This window comes from Procambarus clarkii, chromosome 41, assembly GCF_040958095.1.
Source record: "Procambarus clarkii isolate CNS0578487 chromosome 41, FALCON_Pclarkii_2.0, whole genome shotgun sequence".
NCBI lineage: Eukaryota > Metazoa > Arthropoda > Malacostraca > Decapoda > Cambaridae > Procambarus > Procambarus clarkii.
Genome location: NC_091190.1, coordinates 13,731,212 through 13,755,547, shown reverse-complemented (window position 1 = coordinate 13,755,547; position 24,336 = coordinate 13,731,212). Strand labels below are relative to the sequence as shown.

General features: G+C 37.1%; 1 protein-coding gene across 14 annotated transcripts in view; it reads left to right on the top strand.

Moving 5' to 3' along the window:
- The window catches only part of Fas3 (fasciclin 3), an 875,420-nt gene that overhangs the window by 830,617 nt on the left and 20,467 nt on the right, over positions 1–24,336 (top strand). For 10 of the 14 annotated variants that reach the window (XM_045746864.2, XM_069339367.1, XM_069339364.1 and 7 more), the window contains 8 exons: positions 8,649–8,791; positions 11,641–11,815; positions 12,866–13,053; positions 14,601–14,733; positions 15,793–15,983; positions 17,201–17,348; positions 18,939–19,031; positions 22,642–22,749. In XM_045746864.2, the coding sequence (XP_045602820.1) occupies positions 8,649–8,791; positions 11,641–11,815; positions 12,866–13,053; positions 14,601–14,733; positions 15,793–15,983; positions 17,201–17,348; positions 18,939–19,031; positions 22,642–22,749 (1,179 nt within the window). The remainder of the gene's footprint in view (positions 1–8,648; positions 8,792–11,640; positions 11,816–12,865; positions 13,054–14,600; positions 14,734–15,792; positions 15,984–17,200; positions 17,349–18,938; positions 19,032–22,641; positions 22,750–24,336) is intronic. The other 4 variants (XM_069339365.1, XM_045746872.2, XM_069339373.1 and 1 more) reach the window with 2 other exon arrangements.

Here is a 24,336-nt window from a genome sequence, read left to right as displayed (position 1 = left end):
GTTGGAAAGCAATGCTTCGTTGTAGCCTAAAAATTTAAAAGTGCTTATCATATTTGCTTAAAAATAAAATCTCAAATGTTCATGAGAGCATACCTAATGTTTGCATGTCAAAGCATTAGTAACTTTGCACATACATCACCTCTTTAAATTTGAGTTAATTACATTACTGTATTTTTCGGTTGCCCTTTAAGCGACAAAGTTTTAATAAGATTGAAGAGCTAGTGGCCGGGCTCGGGGAGTAGAACTCTCGAAATCCTCTCTAGGTATGCTAGGTGAAAACCGGGGCAAGGGAGCATTTGGTCTAGTCTCAGACTTGTCTCAGGCTTCACCTTCGTTACTAGTTGGGAAACCTGTAACAATGTTTTTGGCAGCGGAGAGGAATGCTGTCCTTGATAGTAGAAAAGTTGGTGAAAGTGAAGAATGCAACAGTTCCCAGAGGTCAGCTTAGACGGGCGTCGCAATCACCTGGTCTTCCTGGATGGAAAAGCTTCCTGGCGAGGCTGGGAAACTGCTGACGGGTTTTTATCTCACCAGAAAGTATGCGAGCGTCTTCCAGTTTAACAATATTTTTATACCATGTGAGGTAATAGTGCTTGTAACACACCAACACTAAGTGGGTTGTTAATGGTTGCGTGAAAATGTTTCTCAAGTGCGCATCAAGACCACGCACCTCCAACCTGTCCTCTCAGATGATTTTTGTCTTTTTTTTTCGTTATCGTAACCAGCGTTACAAATGAAATTTATTAAGAAAAGTAACGGCTCCGAGATATCTACGTTTTCTATGGACCGGGCAGGATAGGTTAGATTGGTTTCCCTGGGTTTGTACGTGTTAGATCAGGTTAGGCGGTTGGATTTTTGACAGTCTTGACACATCAAGAGAACAGGCAAGAGCAGCGAACATACATACAACAATTGGCAACAAAGTTTTACAATCATGTGTGACAAGCTTACTCGTTCTGTTGAAATATATCTTGAAGCAGTAGATTAGGATATTTTATACGCAAACTTTAATACGATTTCTACTGTTCCACACGAGAGATGAGGCAGAGATATGTGGTGTCGTAGGCATAAAGGTTCTTAAACTCAAGCAACACAGTTACCACATTGGAAAGAGAGGGTCATCTTAAGTAACGTCAGTGATGCCAATGGAGTGCCCCAGGACACTAACCTGGGATCATTATTAACAAATTATTTGGTTCATTTTCCTCCAGCCAATGTTAGTTACAGATATTCTCATTTTATTTCGCGAGTTGGAGGAAAATATGGTATATCTGTCTTGAACACATTAGCCACCTTAGTGTCAAACGAACTAGCCTAATGTTGATGTTCACTAATGTATACAAACCATTTCACGGTATTCCAAAACCGTCAGGTCATCATCTTATCACCAAATGTACTATTGATCTGTGTGTGTAGGGGGTGTTGTCTCTCCTCCTTTGTTAGCGTGACCCTGGGAGCCCCGGGGGGGGGGGGAGGTAACGGTAGGACTGACTCAGGGAGCCCCACGAGGAGGTAACGGGAGGACTGACTCAGGGAGCTCCACGAGGAGGTAACGGGAGGACTGACTCAGGGAGCCCCACGGGTCAGTCCTTATGTTCTATGTCTTGACCAGGGGTAGTGAACCTATGGCACTCGTGCCCAAGGTGGAACGTGAAAACATTTGGTTGACATGTATGCAGTGCCTCCCCTTTCCTCTTTAAACCTTACCAATCATTAATAAATATATAGTAATTAATGATTTATTCATTTGGTAGCAATGATTAGTAATCATTAATTTTATAAATGATACAAACGAAGTTGCTACTGTTATTTTTAGATTCCAAAGATTATTGCGCAACATGGAAAATTTCTCTGCTATGGGGAGTATATTAATTAAAGAATCATGGTTAGAATGTGCTCTCCTTTTTTATTTTTTCAGAAAATTAAAAAATATTCATCTCATTAAGGACTTGTCAGTGAATCGAAACTAAAAATAAAAAAAAACGATGAAAACACTTAACAAAACAGATTAAAGGTATTAGTTTACGTAAATTCCTTTATCTTGACAAGAACACTGCTATCACATCTTCAGCTAGGCTAGCTGTTTCTAGCCTAGCTAACTTTACTCGATTCAGTGAACTTACCATGTTCTCTAGTGTTTCAGAACTGCTAATATCATGTTCTAATCACTAATAATCTTGACAATACAGAAACGGTAATAAACTTGGCAATATTTAAATGTTAGTAAACTTGCTAATGATAAACCATTTTAGTGTTCATACACACTAGTCCATAGCGGCGGCAACTCCATCTTGTTGTCGCCCCTTGATACATGATAACACAACCAGACCCTTAAATGGTACATTAAGTTTCCCATCTTTACATTTGAACACTAACGATAGCGTGATGTTTCCCATTGTGGTCTGAGGCAGGAGAACGCTACACAGCCTTCCTATACGAGCTCACGTCCAACAAGCTCAGGCCAGCTCATTCTCCAACGAGGTCAACTGAATAATACCATTTGCATGATGAAAATGTGGCAGCTTTCTTCGTTGTCATATATAAATGTTCATCACATTCACCCACTCACCTGTGCTGGTATTACCTCATATATGAAAACATGAAGTAATTACGGTGACACTGCATAACCACGAGGCTTTCTCACGACTATTTCAGACTACCACTCTAACCACCAATTACTCAGAGCAAGAAATGCTTCCACCGTCAAAGTTGAAAGCATTTCACAAGTGTATTGTTAACGAAATTTAATTAAAAAGACTTAGCAATATATACTTCTATCACAGTCTCTCAAACTCCAAAGACAAAACCGCAATAGCTGAAGCCAATATATAAAGCCTAACATAAGCTAGGTTAGGATAATTTAGGCTAATTTTGGTTAGGTTAGGGTTTCATACTTACTGCTGGCCTCACAGCCTACTGTCATGACCTACTCAGGCCACAACGGACTTGGTCTACTGTCAGTAGCGGCTCTGTTCAATGCTCAATAGTACTGCCAAATCACACTACAGCAACTCAGTATACAGCTCTTCCAAAGTCCAAAGCTATTGTATATATTTAATAGCCTTCTCCGTTTTTATGGTGTATATCAATAATAGTTTATTATATATGAATAATTTATATCGTAATAACTGTGTACTGCTCTCTTGTTACAATATATTATATACTTCTATACACACCACAGTTTTTGTTGTGTGTATAGATATACATACATTTTATATACTATGATATATAAAAACACAACACTGTTAAGGGACGACGTGTAGGCTACTCGTGAATTTTTTTTTTTTTTTTTTTTTTTTTTTTTTTTTTTGAGATATATACAAGAGTTGTTACATTCTTGTACAGCCACTAGTACGCGTAGCGTTTCGGGCAAGTCCTTAATCCTATGGTCCCTGGAATACGATCCCCTGCCGCGAAGAATCGTTTTTTCATCCAAGTACACATTTTACTGTTGCGTTAAACAGAGGCTACAGTTAAGGAATTGCGCCCAGTAAATCCTCCCCGGCCAGGATACGAACCCATGACATAGCGCTCGCGGAACGCCAGGCGAGTGTCTTGCCACTACACCACGGAGACTTTTCTTTCATCCGCGCAGCTTTTGAGTTAGGCTTCTAAATGATCACAGAACACAAATTGTTTTGTTTTCAAAGTAATCATTTGATATTACTTTAGCGTATTGGAAGAAAGATACTTAGACATTTTATGTCTATATACTTAGAAAGATATGTTATAATCAGTAAATAAGTATAAACTTCAAATTTAGCTATAAGAATTTATCATTTCCTTTAGTGGTTGAACAGATGTAGATTTAAGTAAGAATGCATTTTGATAGGAATACATTTTAAATACTGTGTGAATAAGGTCGGATACATTTTTCGCCAGCGACAGCGATACATGACGTAGCACCGGACACACACACTCGCGTATGTCCTTCCTACGCCAACACCCTCCTCTACACTATCATCAGTCTCGCCTCTCCTACACAACCACACATTAACGTCGACCTGGTCTCCCACTGTGGAAATTTTCACTATATTGTTGTGCTGTAAGTTTTGCTCTCAGATATTCCCAGGGTTAGCGCCTTCCATTAAATATTAGCTTCAAATTTCTTATAAGATATGCCTATGAATCAGCATAACAGGTTTTGTTCCAAAAAAGAATATATATTGTATATATATAATATATAACCTTTTAAATGTTCAAGCAATATTGATATTTTCGATTAGTAGTATAGTCACGCACACATTGCATTATTATTGTGGGTAGCAGTTTTTTTGTTTTGTATTTGTAATAGTTTTTCCGTTATTTGTGTTTTCTGTTGTCTTCATGTAATGTGTACATGATGCTTACGGATAATTCCTGCGTTGGGTTCGCAATTCTGGCACCGGAAGATTTTTTCCCATATATTCAGGAACTTAATATTCTGAGCGTCATTGAAATTGAAATAAGTTTATTGAGGTAAAATACACACAAAGGGATGAGGTAGCTCAAGTTAACTCACCCCGTTCAGTACATCGTGTTAATACATACATAGACACACATCACAAACAATAAACATTACCAAACATTCTGAGAGATAAACATATACATTTCCTAGAGCGTCATTGATCATCTTACTGACATTAACTGTCAAAGTGGTTTAAAAATACTAGCTCATCCTAACCCTTGCTCAGAAACCCTCCAGAATTTCTTTATTGAAGATCAACATTGTTCAAAATGGATAACTAAAACTGGAACTGCACACAGAATGTTTCAGATTTATAAGTTGTAGCAGGAGAGTGCCAGGAGAGATAACAACGGCACTTTCCTGTACCGTGAGAAATTACCCCCTTTCTAATTTGAATCCCTCTCTTTCCACCCAAGAAGTATATTAAAGATCAGTCCAAGCATCCTCTTGAGGCAAAGATCAACGCCTTTAAGCTATACTGATACTCTGTTCACAGAGCATTTGGTCTTTAAAACCTTATATACTGATGGTTCCCTACACTGCCCCATGGGTGCATCTGGAAGTGAAGTTGTCCAGACAATGGGTGAGGGCTTATGTTTTGAGTGGGGAGTCCGTATAAAGAACTAGGCCTGTACCCAGTTGTCGATGTAACGATACCCATTACATTTTGTAACTAGCTTATCAAGACTAAGTGGCTTATTTAAATTAATTTTGGGGTTCGGTCCCTGAGCACATTATGTGCCTCAGTATGTGATGGCCTCCCAGATGGCAACACGGCAAACCTCCAATCGGATGTAAATCTGGTCTTTCAATGGGCCACAGATAATAATATGATGTTTAATGAAAATAAGTTGCAGCTCCTGCGCTATGGAAAAAATGCAAATTTAAAAACTGAAACCATATATAAAACGGAATCAAATCACTATAGAACGAAAAAGCAATGTAAAGGATCTAGGAATAATCATATGAAAACGTTACCTTTACAGAACACCATAGAGTAGCTGTCATGACTGCAAAAGAAAATGGCAGCTAGGATAACAAGGACCTTCCGGACAAAGCATGCCATACCAATGAAGATACTTTTCAAGACACTAGTGTTTTCTAGGGTGGAATATTGTTGCACTCTAATAGTCCCATTCATAGCCGGAGAAATTGGTGAAATAGAGAGCGTGCAAAGATCCTTTACCGGTAGAATCCACTTTATAAATCATCTTAACAGATAAAAAAATAATTGAAGCCTCGAAGATTTGTGATAGTACACAAATACATTTGTGATATGCTTTTTCTAGTGTTTCGTGTAGTACTAAGTGGTTTCTCGTGTGAACTCATGAAAAAGATCCTATTAACCTGACAATAATCAAGCAGTATTACAGCCTTACTCAAAGACATGGAATCTTTTTAGGCATCAATTCAAAATATAACTTCAGAAATTGTTTCGAATCTATCTCCTACAGCACAATTTATAAATTACAAAAGACAGACTTGCAAGAATAGTTGTGTATGTGAGCGGTATTGTTGAGGAAGCTCTTAAACTACAAGACGACAAAGTTGAATTCTTCAAGACTGATGAAAGACTGTTCCTTCAAATCACGCTGTTAACGTTGCAAGTGTCGGATGACTACTACTACCCAATGGGCACAATATCCAAGAACAACGCCGAATCAACGTTGATTCAGTGTTTTAATCAAAACGTTGAACCAACGCCACTCCTGGATATTGTGACCACTGGGAACTTGCTAAACAAGTTCTGAATAATTGTGGTCCTCTGTTGTTTTTAGTCAAAAGTGACCTTTCCCGAGATATAGACCATTCCCGGTTTTAGACAAATTGGGCCTGGTGGCTATCTTTGACAAAGAACTTCTCCATACCAGAATTGCCATACCCAAGCTTCAAATTATCCCTAGACGTAGTGCCGTCTTAACGTATGGACACACTGCACTATTGCCCAGCGGCTCTATGATTCTAAAGGGCCCCATGCTGCCATATTGTCCATATTGCTCAGGGGGCCCACAGATCTCTAGGCTGGGTATGGGGCCCCCTATTGCCCATCTTCTGGGGAGGGGGGACCCCCAGTGCCGATCGTCTGGGTAGGGGGCCCCAGCGCATTGCTTTGCCCAGGAGCCTACAGAAAACTAACATGCAGAAACTGCAAGCAGTGCAAAATAAGGCGCTAAGGAGAGCAGCAAAACACCGTCCACCATATGATCAGACAATCCATGAGCTCCATGTGCTCCTGAACATACAGCCACTAAACATCAGACTGCAGCACCAAGCCATCAGGGTGTGGAACACCATCGAAATATTAGAGGACCCAATGTTAGAAAGATTGCTCCAAGATGAGACGCCCCGCTCCCACAGCTGGTGGCCCAAGAGCCTCGATTTACTAGATGCAAACCCCGCCCCACAGTACATAATTCCCAGATGAAATACTGACCAGATATCCTTCCCCCATAATTGAAAAAATTTAGTATGTGTATGTGTGTATAGTTGTGTATATGCATATGTATATGTGTATGTATGAACAACTCAATAAATAATAATAATAAAATAAAGAGCCTTAAACAGAACAACATGTGTGGAAGCATCGGGGTGTATATATATGAATGCTACAGTGTTCATCTATAGACATCCATATATGGTGAAACACATGTGGAGAACTTCTCACACACTCACAGCTCCCTGACAAGAGGGAGCCAGCTTAGCCTAGCTGCCAACACCCACACATCGTGTCAGCAAGGCGGTCAGCCCGCCTGCTTTCATACCTCTCACTGTATTTCCCACTTCTATACTTCCCTTCACCTATGCCTCTCCTTCCTCTTTACTCAAAAAGGGGGGGGGCCTACAGTGCTACTAAGACGGCCCTGCCTAGACATAAATTAAACATTTTGCTAAGAGAACTGCTGTATTTGATCACTTCTGTGGTTCCTTCAAGCTATGTTGGCCATTTATATTAGTTTATCGTTTGCTCTTGGTTTAATACGTAATATCTTCCGTGGAAGCTCTTATGGCGTGAAGTTCCTAGATGTTTGTAATTAATGTTTGCTAATAGACTTTACTCACACTCTGTGTATGGCAAACTGTCAAGGTAAACAGCTATTTTTTGTTGGTAGTGAAGACCTGGGGACTCTCAGCCTCATGTTACATAATGTGGTGGATGCCAAAACCATAAGTCTGCCCTAGGCCTGCCCTAGGTCTGCCCTAGGCCTGCCCTAGGTCTGCCCGAAACGCTGCGCGTACTAGTGGCTTTACAAGATTGTAATTACCATATTATGTATCCTCACAATCCCAATGTACCTTCTTGTATGTGCATAAATAAATAAATAAGTAGTTTCAAATTTATACGTTTCTATTTTTGGTCTGATTTCGTTATAAAATGAGCCTATTTCGTAGTCAAATTATATTTGTTTTACATTCTTACCAGTATTATAGTATGAAAATTGAACATTTACATTTTTTGTTTATTTACGTAATTAAAATTTTTTTTATTTTTCACAACAAAATAAGCATATTTCCTAGTAAAGGTACACGTTCTACATTCATTTCTAATATTAGAGTAAAATATTTTATGTCAAATTTAGTGCCATAATTTTAGAAATATTTGGATAGTTACGGGTAATTATACGCTTCCATTTTTGGCCATATTTCGTTATAAAATATGCGTGTTTAATATTAAAATTGTGTTGATTCACGCTTTTTTTTTTTTTAGAGTTTTAAGAATCTTTGAGTAATTCTACATCTCTGTTTTTTGTTCATAAAACATTTCGGTATAAAATAGGCATATATCCAAGCAAAATTATGATCATTCACATTCTACATTAATTACCAATATTATAGAAAGTAAAATAATCGTTTTAATTACGAAATTTTAAGATTTAAAATTTTTGGGTGATTATAATTTCTATAATTTATTGTTAGGCTCATTATATAATGAAATATATTTCCTTGTAAAATTATGTATATTCCAGCCCATCCTCCTGTTTTGGTAGTACTTATAGTAACGATGAGGACCATTGTACCGTTGTACATTGTACCGTTGTACATTGTACCGACGTACAACGAAATTAGAAAGTAGTACACAGTTCTCTTTTGAGAATTATTGGCAAGATATTGCCCAGTTTATCAAGTGTGTAAAAAGCACACACACAGTTTAGCTGCATCCGCACACAGTATGAAGATAATTAACCACCATTTACCTTTACAGGAGTTCGGAGCGCAGACGTGTCACTCATATTTGATCCCTCGGAGATAGTTGTCAACCCCGGGGACCAGCTCAACCTAGACTGTGGCGTCCAAGGCGAAAGACGTTACTGTATCTGGGAGAATGAAAACAATCAGATTCTTCAGGTAAGAGCCTGCAATTATATCGACTCTCCAGGACCTGGTCAAATTATTAACCCATTATTAACTGACCACAATCATTTTATATTAAACCTAACCATTGGCATGAATAGGCGGATGCTGGTAATGATACTGAAAGTGCAAATCATATTAGATTTCTCCCCATTCCGTGAAAGTATTTTTATGCAGACGATGAAGCCACAATAACGAAGCTGAAGAGTTATAAGCGCAACTTCCAATGTTGTGCTGAGATTAACCATCCTTGCTCACTTCAGATATTTTGGGTAAATTTATATCAGTTAATAAATCTCAAAATCTGTCTACCAAGAGGATATTCGGCACACGCCAGATTTCATTTTCATACATCTTGAAACTGACATGATACTAATTAAATTGATTATACGCAAGAATAAGGGACTCATTCAGGTTGTGGTCAAATTCACCCAACCTGTAAATCCCTGACTCCTCCTCCTCCCTACTAGACAAAGCTCATCCTCCATCCATTATGGATCACTCGCTAATCTTCATACCTCTCTGGGCTTCCTGGCTCCATCCCACCACTCCCTATCCTACACTCCACATCTGCCGTATATGTTTCCCTGCCCTTCTCTCTACTCTCCTTACCCTTCACCGACCCCTTATCTGCAAACAACACGGACTCTGCATTAGGCTTAATTAAATCGGGATCACTAAAGCCTTCTGTACCAAGTAGAGAACCTTCATCCACTGTACCATGGTACAGGTCCACTGTACCATGGTACAGGACTTGTCTACCCAACCATCGCAGCCTGAAACAAGAGAGCAATGAGAACATTGGGCAAATTAAGACGCTGAACTTTGGGAAAAGATGAAATATAGTATAGGCTCATGGTAACCTAATCATGCTCATGGTAATCTAATCATGCTCATGGTAATCTAATCATGCTCATGGTAATCTAATCATGCTCATGGTAATCTAATCATGCTCATGGTAATCTAATCATGCTCATGGAGCCTATAAGCTGTCACAAATGACAATGCTATTTTCCAAGGCAGTGACAGTGAAAGTTTCAGAAGATGGAAATTACAAACTAGAATATTTCACGTACTTTACTGTGGGAATAATAGCTATAATATATATTGCCTAATCCTCTATCAACATAATTCCTAACTTAAAATGTAAGGCCACCATAACTACAATAGCTTGTTGTAGTTAATTTATTATGCACCCCATACCCATCCTCTGTTAGGGTAGTGGAAAAGGTTTCAGAGGCACATAATGGGCTCAGGGACTGAACCCCATAATTCATTTAGCTAAGCAAGTTACAGTCTCGATAAGCTGTAGTTACAAAATTTAATGTACTGTATATTGTTATATCAACTATGGGTTCGAGACCGACCAGTAGTGCAGTCTAAGTACAGCTGCAGTACAGTACCACTAGTACAGCTAAGCAGCTTCCATATGTGGTGAGCTAGTTTCAAAATTGTTACGTTTATCCTGCACACCGCACCCCATCCATCCAATGTGGGCGATTATAATCTCTCCAAAGGTTACAATCGCCCATACTACCTACAGTTAACAAACTGATGATATTTGGTTAAAATTTCTGGTAGTAGATTATTTTGAATGACATAGTTGCACATTTCCTGGACATTTGTTAGAGCTCTCTCTAAATTCACGTATCTTTTTACACTCTTTATCACTGACTGCAGAGGATCACAGACTTCTTAACAAATAGAACCTGAGCAAAATTTTGATTTTGTACCTTCTACCATGCTTTATGGTCTCGTGCAAAATTATGAAGATTATGTTACACCTTTTGCGTGCATTTCAGCTAATACAACACAAAGCTATTTCCCTCCAGATGCTCTACAAGCCTTTTCCTCGCGATCTTCTCCATCACCTTGCATGGTATATAAGTTAGGGAAACTGGCCTGTAATTCAGTACCTCTTGCCTGTCACCCTTGTATATTGGGACTACGTTAGCAGTCTTCCAACTTTCAAATAGGTCTCCTGTTTCCAGTGACCTGTTATACATCATAGAGAGTGGCACACTTAGTGCTTCTGTACCTTCCTTCAGTATCCACGGTGAAATTCTGTCAGGCCTGGATTTGGGGTTCCTCACTCCCCTCCGGGATTGCTGGGTTGGAGGTTGAGGTTCCCTGGCTCCCTTCCCTCTTCCTGCGCCTTTTCCTTGCATCTGCTGCCCTTATTATCTCATCTCTGCTCATGTCCCTCTGAAGGTATACCTCGCTGTAATTCCTTGCATTTTTCAGTTTGCTCTTCTTCACTAATAAATAAATAAATAAATTTTTATTCAGGTAAGGTACATACATACAAGGTAAGATACAAAAGTTGATGGATTTATAGATAGAGCTAGTACATACAATGCCTAAAGCCACTATTACGCAAAGCGTTTTGGGCAGTAAAGTCCTCTTTGGTGCCCTCGTTCCTGAATACTACTTGATCAATCTCTTTTTGTCTTTCTTGTACTGGCCAATCCGGAAAAAACTGTTCCCAAGTGTAGTTAGAGGAGAGAGCTACGCTCATAGTGTCCAATCTTCCTGGTACTCTTTGTCTTATAACAGTGAAACTTCTAACAGTTTTGGACCCCACCACCTTCTCACCTAGCATGTTACAACCGTCTACCGCTCGGTGTGTGAAAGTACTCATGGGGCGCGTTAGGATAGCTAACCTATCAAACTATGGCTCTTGTCATTAGCCCAATAGCGCTTCTGGACAACCTTTCAGACACTCCTGCCAACCGTACGATGCCATTCAGAAACATTATAAAATGTGTGGATAGTTGGGGTGTAAATGTTTGTAATTCATATCATGTGCTCTTTGCTTCACAATAAACTTGTTTCTCCTACAGGTGGAAGATGTGTACAGCAATGTTTACGATGGAGTGAGCAAGCCAGCGAACACAGTAGGGAATGAATGTGGCATTGTTATAAACTCTGCTGACATTGGTCACCACGGCCGGTGGACGTGTAAAGTCTTTGTTGTTGGCAAGTCTCTCGTTGGATCCAAGAATGTCATTGTTACCAGTAAGCCATAAATTACTTATTACTTGATACATTGCTATTTCAATTTAGCTTGTGTGGCAGTTATTTAACCACTTGGGAAATTATATTAATTGGAGTAGAATGGTGGTAGTATTCGTATATATACTACTACTCTCTTTGTATTTCTCTTTCAACAAGCTGATTTGATTCCAGGGTACCTATTTACTGGCAGGAAACATGCCTGACCATTTCTGTGCCGCCTGGGATGTGAACCCGGGATTCTTGATTGTGAATTAAGAACGAACCCGACTGTACTACTGTCCTATTTGTATATACTTTCCAATTATTTGTACGTAATTAATTTTATCATGTTAAACGTTTTCAAAGAAAAAATACTACTGTAGTTAGGAACTCAAGTACAGTACGTATATCCATTCTCCAACGCGTTCTCGCAAATTCGTAAAGTCAATATTGAATTATTAACTACGTGCATAGGTGATATACTAAATATAATAGATACCCTTAAAAAGATTCATAGAAAACACCGACCTTACCTAACCTTGTTAGTATCTTAAGATAAGCATCTTATTGCTTCGTAATTACAATTATTACCTAACCTATACCTATTATAGGTTAGGTAATAATTGTAATTACGAAGCAATAAGATGCTTATCTTAAGATACTAACAAGGTTAGGTAAGGTCGGTGTTTTCTATGAATCTTTTTAAGGGTATCTATTATGTTAAGTATGTCACCTATGCACATATTTAATAAGTCAATATTGACTTATTCATTCTCTCCCCATCTCTTCCCCCCCCCCTCCCCCCGTCATTGGTAAATAATAGAAAACAATTATAAAATTTCATTATTTCATTCAAATTGAGCTCAAAATGTAGCTAGAAAACTAGGCTTTATTGTAGTATTACAAGCAAACTAAACATTTTGAGACTTCTGGGAAGGTTTCATTAAATAAATAAATGCAGTATTGGCTTTGTTAGGACAAACTTTCATTGTGGCGCATGTATTGTTAAATGTGGATGTACAATATGAAACTTTGAAATATCTAAATTTTCTGCATTTCATTATTTTTCAGTCAAGCCAACAAGTCCAATCCTTGAAGTAGATACGAGCAGTGGAGGTTTGGAAGTGACGAGTGAGGACGAGAAACCAGTCAAATGCTCTGTAGCTGCAGCCAGACCGGCTGTTGGTATTCGTTGGTATCTGGGAGACAGAGATATTACCACGTTTGCTGAAACAGAAGAAACTCCAACAGACAAAGGGGTGAGAATGATTATTTACCTTGTATTTGTATAACTCGTGTTGATTTCAAAGTTAATACATATTGTGAGTAGATAGTACAAAATTATTAGATGCTGAAAAATTAATGAAAATCATTTTAAGATGTAAGAATTTTTGCATTTTAAGAATTTTAAGATGTAAATGTATTCTAAAGTAGGGAATGCTGAAGAACAGATAAAGTTGTGTGCGGTACAGTATTTGTATAACTTGTGTTGTTTAGTTTAGTTCATTTATCATGCACCATATACCTATCTTGTGGGTGGTACCTTATCTTGAAGTGTTTCAAGGGCTTAGCGTCCCCGCGGCCTGGCAGTTGACCAGGCCTCCTCGTTGCTGGACTGGTCAAACCTACACACGGTAGTGGAACGGGTTACAGAGGCACATAATGGGCTCAGGGACTGAGCCCCACAATTCATATAGCTAAGCAAATGGCCACTGCCTTTTGAACGAAAGGCGGTGGAGTTTCTGATGGGGAAGGAAGAGACATTTGCGCATCGCGTTCCGCAAGGCGCAGTGCGGCCAGCCTGGGTGGCATAAAAAGGGCCGAAAAGTCAGGTCTCGCTCTCACTCCCTCTCCCGACCCGGTCCACGATCCACGCGAATGAATGAAATGAAATGTAATGAAATATTTACACACATCTTGAATAATTGTTATAGAGTTGTCTCTGAATTCACGTATCTTTTTGCACCCCTTCACTCGTGTGAAGCTTTAATTCTTTAGATTATTATTATTATATTGTGCACTATATATATATCCAATTAGTGGTAATGAGTTGTTTAACAACAATTAGCAATTCTAGTTTGGCAGGAAAAATTGCCCAAAAAAGCTTCAATGGGCGATGTGCATGCCATTCAACAGGAAAGCTTAGGCCATCACTGATGGCCATTTCCATGGACAGCCTTGCCTTTGGTTATAGAGGGACCTCAGTTGGCTAAGCAGGCTTTCCATTCTAGACATTGGATAGAAAGCCTGCTTCCTGTCTGATGAAACACATGCACAATGGATGGAAAGTATAGTATTGTAAATACTTTCCAGTGTCAAAATTTCAATAAGATACAATTCTGGATACCAGCAGAATTTCACGAATAGCTGTTATTATAATAATGGTGTTAAATAATTACACTCAGCTGAAGCATAGTGAGATACTGTACTGTATATAATTTATAGTCTGACACAATGGGAAAAGAACAGTAAGGATATAGCTTGCTAAAAAGTATGGTTATTGTAGCCGTCTTACCCTGATTATACTATTTATTATTGATAAATGTTTGCAACACATTTCTGAACGTTGTGGTACATTTGAATACAGTACTGTATTGTACCTTACCTTGAAGTTATCTTGGGTGTTTCTGGGGCTCAGCGTCCCCGCTGCCTGGTCGTCGACCAAGCCTACGGTATACCATAAGCACAATGTACACAAATTTAATGCATTTTAAAATGTTCTTTTCAAACTCACATTTTTTTAAATTTGCTGTTAATCCAGATTTACTAATTTATGGTCATAATATACTTATATTTTTTTCTACAGGGAATATACAAGAGTGTCTCAACCTTGAGACGTACTTTTCAGCCTTCAGAAAATGGAAAGCTATTAATGTGCAGCATCACACACAAGACACTTCTCACTCCAGAAAACACCAGTATACCTCTGAATGTTGTTTGTAAGTATCCAGATGCTTTCCAGACAGCTCTTGGTGTAATGTACTGTACTTACTTCCAAGAACATTGGTGCATACTAGGGCATAATTATAAACTTTCATTCCACCTTTACAATTCTGAAATTTAACCATATTTGTTCTTGCAGTTCTACATTGGAAGTGGCAAAAAAGTCTAACTTTGTCTTCTTTTGTAGTTCTTTTCCAGAGCTGATCTCTAGCTTCTTTTATACCTTTCAACATACTTTGCCCCATTTGGTGGGGGACGACAATCCCTAGAACTACAAATATTATCCACATGACTTTTTCCACATGACGTCGTGGGAAATATTATTTCCCACGACGCATAGCTTTTTTCTTTAATTTCATTTATATTTTCATCGCCGTTTTCAAAATGTGATGATGTCTTGGAGCAATGAAAAAAGTACATGTAATATTATCAAATCAACGTACAGTACTTCATAAAAGATTTGTTAAAAGGTGTTAGTTACTTAATTATTGACAGGATGTACAAATTATTGGGCATTAGGGCATACTGTATACAGTATTTACAACGGCAAAGATTTCAACACTTAGGCTACTAATAACGTTTATAAACATCTTTCCTGTTTCCTACAAGACGTCAGTGGACATCTAAGGTGTGTGATATATGGTGGCAGGGAAAGGCCAGAGATTATTGTATAGCTTGACAGAATGAATTAGGGTAAAAATTTCTTAGAAGTGACGCAGAATGGCTTAGACTCCTAAATAGACACCATACATAACCCTATTCCATGTATCATATACAAAGTGATTTATGTACTTCTGCTCCTTCTCTTAAGCGTTGTTTTAACCTGTCGGTATAGTCTAGTGTTCTTAATAAATTAATTCACTATACAGTACAGGTATTATATTTGATTTTTTTGAATAACTGCATTTCCAAACTTCTTTTTAAGCTTCAGTAGGGGACAGGGGGTTCAAGTGAAGCATAAGAGTGATTATGGATAAACTATGGATAAACTTGTATTTCAGTTGTTCTTGGTGAATATGAATGGAATAAATCAACAATCATTCTTACTTTTTCAGTTAAACCCGTGGAAAAGCCTGTTAGTACTTTTTATCAGATCACTCCTGGCAGTGATTATGAGGTGAAACTAAATTTTTCTGCCAACCCAGAACCCATTAAAAAGGAATGGAGATACGGTACAAGTTTTGAGAGTATTGAAGGCTCTCTTGTCATTCCTGGATCAGATGGTCATTACACAACAGACATTGAGGCAAGTTGTTAGTACAGTTCTGTACTAAGTTTTAGATATATATTTATATGCATACAGTATGTTCTGGTAACTTATTTATTCATAAATTATTTATTTGTATTTGTGTGTGTAAATGCAGTACATTCATGTTAGTACAGTTGATAGCTCCAAAATTAATATTAATGAAGTGATTAAGTAGGTACAGGTCTGTTCTTGCAAAACCAATACTATACATTGATTTTGGGTTAGTCATAAAGCAAATGCAGTGATATATAACAAGAATTTGCAACAATTTAGAATTTAACAGACATTCATTTCAGTCATAGTACTGTACTTAAAAATAGGACATATTTTAGTGTACATGTTGGCAGGCCCTACTGTTAGATTTCAGGTAATGACAATATTAGTCATATTAAAGAAAGTGGCAAAAATGAGGCTGTATAGATAAACTACCCCGGTAGTTATATTTTTTAATAATACTTGTTGAGGTAATGGCATAGAGCAGTGCTTCTCAACCCTTTAAAATAATAATTTCTTGAAATAATTCTGGGTCGTACTTTAGCTAAACACGCATGGATTCAATGTCGACTGAAAGGACGCTATTTCTGTCTGTGCTCCTGGTACTCATTAAATGAGAAAATTTTTAACACAAAAATGTCTCAGAAACATTTACAAATGGTTAGAATTAGCCTACTGTATTCATCTTACTCTTGCAGAACCCCTAGTTATCTTTGGGTTCTGCAGAATCCTGGGGCCAGATTCACGAAGCAGTTACACAAGCACTTACGAACCTGTACATCTTTTGTCAATCTTTGGTGGCTTTGTTTCCAATTATTAAACAGTTAATGAGCTCCGAAGCACCAGAAGGCTGTTTATAACAATAACAAAAGTTGACTGGGAAGTTTTCATGCTTGTAAACTGTTTAATAAAAGTAACCAAAGTCATCAGAGATTGAAGAAAGATGTACTTGTTCGTAAGTACAGTACTTGCGTAACTGCTTCGTGAATCTAACCCCTGGTTGAGGAATGCTGACATAGAGGTCCTTGGGAAAATGTGATATAAATACCACAGATTACAAATTTAGTAGAATAAATAATAGGAGTGCTATAAAAAGGAGATTAGGTGAGCATTACTGTATTTTTATTAAATTAATGGTTATGCAATGTTCAAATTTTTGTTAGTATATTAATGTGAAATCTTTGCCATATTATATTTATCATATTTTTTATTATTTCCAGGACTTGGGTAATGGCATGTACACAGCAAAGCTTCTCATCAGTGGTTTCACAGAAGCGGATGTTAACAAGAATTACTTGCTGGTAGTAGCAAATGAACGCGGGGAAACACAGTACAAAGTCAAGCTCTCCATGCATGACGCTCCTCAAGGTAAACTATATATCAACCAAAGACAAATTTAGTATTAACAATAACTATTTTAAGTATTGTTAGATGATTTTTTTTTTTTTTGCATGGGCTTTATCAAATTCATTCTAGTCTGAATGAATTAGGTAAAGTCTAGATTAGAACAAATATGCTAAATTCAAAAGAAAACTGTGTTTGTCCAAGACTTCCAGTGGATGTCTTAAGGTGTGTGAACAGTTGAAATTGTTGTCTGTGTGAACTACATCACCATTCAATGTCTTAGCTTTATATCTGGTGATTTTTTGGTGTTCTGTGTTTGCATCTTGGTGATCTCCCTTTGCATGTGCAGGGTTTTAGAGAGTTTATTGAGGCAGTTTATTCAACTTTTAAATAATTTGGATATATAATGCTTATGGGTTTGGCAGTGATGGATTTTGTTCTAAATGTTCTTGCTTTTTTGTTCTCCCTTTCCTGATAAACAGAACAGAGTAAGTAAACTAGTGTTCTTGCCTATGGCCATTATTTGTTATGCATGTATTTTTATACCATCTTAAAATAATTTATTATTATTTTATTAATGTTGCTTGAGGTAAGGACATGGCAAGAATGCATAAGTGCATATTTTTTCCATTATGATGCAAAGTAATCAATGATAAATAACAATAACAATCTATAATCTTGATCTAGTTTGACTGCACTTGCACTTATTGGCTAAATTAATGCAGTTACACTAAACCTACATTTAATCATCAATGCTCTTTAACTAATGTCCTGTTACAAGCTTACTCATCACCAATTAACAAACTATATCTGCCATACTAAGTCCTTAACATGACAGAATCAACCAGACTGAAAACCTGAGTTCAATAATAGACTGTCACTATTAGATATATGGCATAAATATTGTCTAAATTTTAGTTACCGACACTGGAATCCAGTAATGTGATATGTATTGTTGTACCTGTAATTAAAATAATTGGCAGTGATTGTATACACAAGGCTTACCAACAAAGTGCATTAGGTCAAATAGCTGAGCCTTTCAGTATGTACATATAATAGTAGCACTTACCCTTGTTTAAAGGTACTTTGCCTCACATTGCTGACTGCTAATTTACCAGTCAATTAAATCCTCCAGAATAGTCAATTTGCACATGGTTTATCCAAGCGTTCATTTTTCCATTGGTGGCTAGTAAAAGGGTAAGCAACTCAATATGGGTAACAACTTTTGTACTTGTGACCAGCCGAGCTAACTAAGTACACTTGCTCCTTAACCTGAGTTCCTCTCATGTGCCGAGGAAACTTGGACTGTCACTAACAGTTCTGAAACCTACCAATAGGTGCTATTAATATTAAGCTTTAAAGAATGCACATTAAGTCTTTGGGTGACATGAAAAGGACTTAAGAAGACACAGATCTTTTCTCTTAAATTTTGAAATCAAAATTAATACATTACATCAGAATGGTTTTCAGAAAAACCATGAAAAAATATATTGCTTACCTACTCTAAATCTATTTTTTCCTCGCTTTGAAACTTCCTACTACCGAAAGTTCGTTTTTGTCTCACTTTGCATCCATTGTGGTGTAACCTCAGTGTGTGTCTTGTCTCTCCCCTAGATGGTGACTCTGAAACAAGCAACTATGACAAAATCCCACCCACAGAATTATCAGTGTCTGAAGGTATTGTTTTCGATGATGAGACGGAGTCAAGTAAGTCAGGGTGCTAACGTCCCTCCTTGCCGAGCCAGTTGCCTTGTTCTCTCGTAATCTTGCTACTTCTGCCACTCTCGGACACTGTTCTTGCTATGTTAACTAACAGTCATTACATTACCCAATGACCCACTTACTAACAACTCAGAAGATCTTTGACATACCAGTTGACAAGTTAAGGAAAGGTAGACTAAGATCTATGTTTGGAAGGCCCTTTGAGAATCATTCATTTGTGGGGGTAAGACGTATGTTATTTTTTTATATATCATGGTCAGAATTAGTGCACGAAGCATGCATAACAAAGAATCCTCATTGACACTATTTTAGTAAGAAATATTCTTACTGTACTTCAAAATATATTAACAATCATTTCCTATCTCCTCTAAGAAGTAAATACTGTATAGTATCTCAAACAACCACAAAGTAATCTGGATCTAATTTCTTACTTCATATTATATACTGTATGTACATTACTACACACACAACCCTACCCCCATTCACATCCATCCACCACAAAAGAAAATAAAAGGAGATACTTAGATATCATTCCATACATTTTCAGTACATCTTTATAAGTAACCGCATAACAAATATTACCAGGCTGTAAAGTGCCTTAGAGGACCAGGTAACAGAAGGTTCACTGTGCATGCAATCTGACAAATTCCTTAAACTTCATGTTCATAAGAGGAATTATAGGCTCAAAGCTAAACCAGGACCAGGACTTGCATTCATATTATATCCATTTCACATTTGCATAAGTGCAGAGTTATTCTACTTTCCAAATTTAATATTGATAATCCTATTTAAATAAATGAGTTGTAGGTATGTCAGGTTTTTATTGATTTTTTCCATTATAAATAAATTTGAATTCTTTGCATTAGATTCTAGAAATTACATATTAATTTTAGAAATGTTCTTAATTAACAATATCTGAAGGGTGGTGCTATAACTAAATACTTTCGCCTTAGTAATACAGTATTTAGCTTTGGACAATATCTTTGAAGTTTGGTTAGTATGGTAAAAAAAAAATTATTTATTATTAGCAGTAAAATTTCTTATTCTTTATCAAAGCAAAATCCCCCCAAAAAAAGCATGGGGTATGCAATTCTTTGTCATATAATTTATATAATCTGTTAATTTAATTAATAGTAACATGTGAAATCCCATATCTATGTTGTAGTTGCCTTAACAAGTTAAGAAATCTATTACCTAAATTATTACAGTAAAATTAATACTGTATTACATAGACAAAATACATTTTATAGTGTTTCACCATCATCTTCTAACTTCAAAAATATGCTTGTCCAAACCTTGAAATTACTTAAGTGTAGATGTAGTATTTAGTTACAACACCATCCATACCAAACTGTTAATTAAGACTGGATACAAAATTTCAAGCAATATTATATATTCAGTAACATCACATCTAAAGAATGCAAATTTATTATGGGTAAAGTCCTGGTCTTCAAATCATAAAGTAAATATTGCTGTTAAAACAGACGAGAATTTTGATGCATTGTTTCGACATACAAAGGTTGCTCATCCTTTTAACAGTTGTAATGAATGATTGAGTATACCAATATTCTGGCCATAAATTTGATTGAATTTGCACATCTGTCATTTTCAGAAATCCTGGCTTATATTTGATTGATCCTATAATAATACTGTATTTGACATGTATATGGATTTGATCACAACATGGGGATTTAAAACTTGATCAGTCTGTCCACAATGACTTATGATTCCTGGACCTTTACTACACCTACATATTGTGTCTGCCTCTTGTCACATACGTTAGGTAGTTGCTGCTGAAAATTTATTGAACTCCCTCATTATCAAGTTGTATATATAAACTGTAACGTACTTACACAATTACAATAGGATGATCAAACCACACACCATAAGATGGAGAAACTACGACATTTCTATCCGTCACCATTTTCAAGTCTACAAGTTTCAGTCCAGGACGGACCGAAATGTTGTAGTTTCTACATCTTCTGATGTGTGGGTTGGTCATATCTTTAGCAACATTATTACAATAGGTTCATTTCACAGTTTACATGCATCTTTAGTGAGAATAGTGTGATTGAGAGTGGTTTCATCACTTCTTTAAAATGCAACCTGACCTGGTTCAGAGGACAATGATACATTGGAAGGATTCAATCTAGTTTAATGTCAGATATATCAGGTTAGGAATGCAGATTAGTGTTGCCAATAAACAAATACAGGGTTCATGCACTTAAGTAATTATACCATATTATAAATGATATAAAAATCAACAACTGTTACTGTACAGTCAGCCAGCCGTCAGCTACACAGTTTACGGTTTTAGTAGAGCTTCACATCTTGGTTATTGTACCTGGTGTATTTATACTGCCTGACATTCCAGTACTGTGTCACACTCTTGCCTTATGTCATCTTGCACATTGAAGGCCAACTGCCCAGTGGACACTGTTGATTAAAGGAATCGGTGTTATATATATATATATATATAAGCAGTGTAATATCAATCACTTTCAACCAACAGTTCCCACTGGGTGCATTTTCTCAAATACAGTGACTGAAAATCCATATTAAATCTAAAATTAAAACAGCAAAGTAAGCTTTTTTTCAATCTAGGCTCACTGACTGCCAATAATTTTAAGTATTAGTCAGTACAGTATACTGATTGTGCTAAACATATGCTCAAAATTAATGCATTGAAAAATGGGTGCACCCGGAAGGTATACAGAAGAATCAGTCATTCTGGGTAATGAAGATAGTTTATTTTTCCATGTGTTGGCATACTGTGTACAGGTAGCCTAAAATTTTCTAAAGTACAACTTTCCCCTATTTTAAAAGTTGATGCTTCACTAAAAAAACACCATCCAAAAACCAAGTCACCAATTGAATTCAAAGTAACTTTACTGTGGGCTGGGTGGGGGGGAAGGGGGGGGAGGATATATTTCAGACACCTCCCAAAACATTCTTTTTCCCTTTTAATAAAATTGCAGTACACTATTAACATTTAATTAATGTGGAATACTTATGTCCTAGCCCATGTATACCATACTATATGTATGTTTAGTATATTTATATTTGTGTTTTTACATATGAACAGTACATACAATCATAAATTCATACACTGTACTCTTAAGCAAGGGTGAATGCAAAAGAAAGAGAAAGATTAGGCTGGGTCGTAAAGGAGCAAGGCAACGATGAAATTCTTTATAGAAAACAGTTCACAAAAACTACCTGACACTATGGTTTTCCTCAGAGTCTTACCATCTACAGAGGGTTACTGTTGCATGATTTACGTTGCATGTTCCTTGCATTATTTTTCTTTTCATCTGGCATGCATACTACAAAGGCAGTAAGTTTCTTTAGTCTTAAGATCATTAAATTGTATTTAGCATTAGCTGTGCTTAAGTACCGTATGAAGTTAGCACCGACTTACATTTGTCATTCATTCATTGACTTTATTTTGTGTCTTTAGTGGTTTATAAAGAAGCATAATATATATTTGTATAATAGAGGTGTATTAACTTCACATTTTATTTTGTTCTGAAGTATATATACCTCCCTATTTTATATATTTTATATAGCATTTTGTAATCTTTGTTAACCCTAGATGCCCTAAGTGGAGGAGCAGTTGCAGGCATCATAATTGTCCTTGTGATAGTTGTAGCGGCGGTGGGTGCTGCAGGATATGCACGGTATCGACAGATGTTCTGCTTTGGTAAGTACAGTACTCTATAGTGTTCGTAATGTATGATGCTTATACTCTTGCAGCTGTGTATGTGTTTGTGGGCTTTTGTTTAGTAATTAGACTTGTAATGCTGATACATTTAGTGTTTTTCACATGGTGAGGTCTAAACTTTTGCTAAGAAAGTAAATTTGATTACAATGTTCAGTGACTGCAGTAAACCCTAGCCACTTGACAGTAGCGAGAGGAATAGACTTCTGGCACTACTAAACCATAATATAAAACAATTAACATTAAATATCATACAATATAAGTATGCATGCATGCACGTATGTATATAGACTATACCATTTTTTAGGGAACATTTTCTAACTAGCTAAATGACCATGCATTTTGCAGTTGTTCTTAAAGCATGCTACATAGTCTGGCCTTGTCTGCCCTGTATATTCCCCCGAGTATTTTATATGGTAATTGTCTTCCCTTTTTCGTCTGTCTTTCAGTGATTTGAGGTTTAAGGCTTTTAGTTTTGCCTAATAGCTCATACCTCACAGCTCTGGGACTAGTCTGATGGCATACCTTTGATCTTTCCCAAGCTTTGTTTTGTGTTTGAGATTAAAGACCTCATTCCAGAATTAGTCCAGTATAAACAATATACAGTACAAGATTCTGAACATCTGTGTTCAGACTCTTAAAGGCAGTTCTTATATTAGCCAACCTTCTGTATGCTGCTGATGATATTCTTTTGATTTGGGATTCTGGTGACAGCTTGGCGGTAATATGATCTTAAGTTTTTTTTTCTCTTGGCTCCCAATAAGATTTCCTCTCCCATATGATATCTTGTGTCCAGTCTCAGAGTTCCTGTACCCAGCTTCATTAATTTGCATTTGCTAGGGTTGAACTCTTGTAGCCACTTGAGGGACCAAATTTTCACTTTGTCCAGATTCTCTTGTAGTTTCATGCAGTCTTCCATTGTATTTATCCTCATAAGTTTTGCATCGTCAGCAAACTTTGAGAGGAAGGAATTTATTCCCTTTGGTAGGTCGTTCACATACATTAGGAATAGAATCTGCTCAAGAGCCGACCCTTATGGAAAGCTACTGGTAACATCCCACCACTCTGAGATCTCTTTACACTGACTCATCATTTCTTGTTGCAGAAATATTTCTTTATCCACTGGAGAACCTTCCCTGTCACTACTGTATGTTTCATTATTTTGTGCATAAATCGACTGTGTCAAAGAATTTCTGACAGCCCAAGAATATAAAATTTGCCCACCCTTCTCTATCTTGTCTGATCTCAGCTGCCCATTCATCAAGTTTTGCAAGGCAGGATTTGCAAATCTCTGAAACCATGCTGGTGTTAAGTTCCCTTAACACCAGCATAAGTCCCTTCTCTCATAATGTTCTACTAGCCCTAGCTTTTTTATTATCTTTTCCATCACTTTGCATGATATGCAAGTAAGGGATCACAGGTCTGTAATTTATTGCCTCCTGTCTGCTTTCCTTTTTTGTTTATTGGCACTAAATTGGCCATGTTACAACTGTCAGATCTCCTATTTCCAGTGACTTGTTATATATTGTAATAAGTGGCCAGCACAAGGCTTCAGCTCCTCCTCTTGTT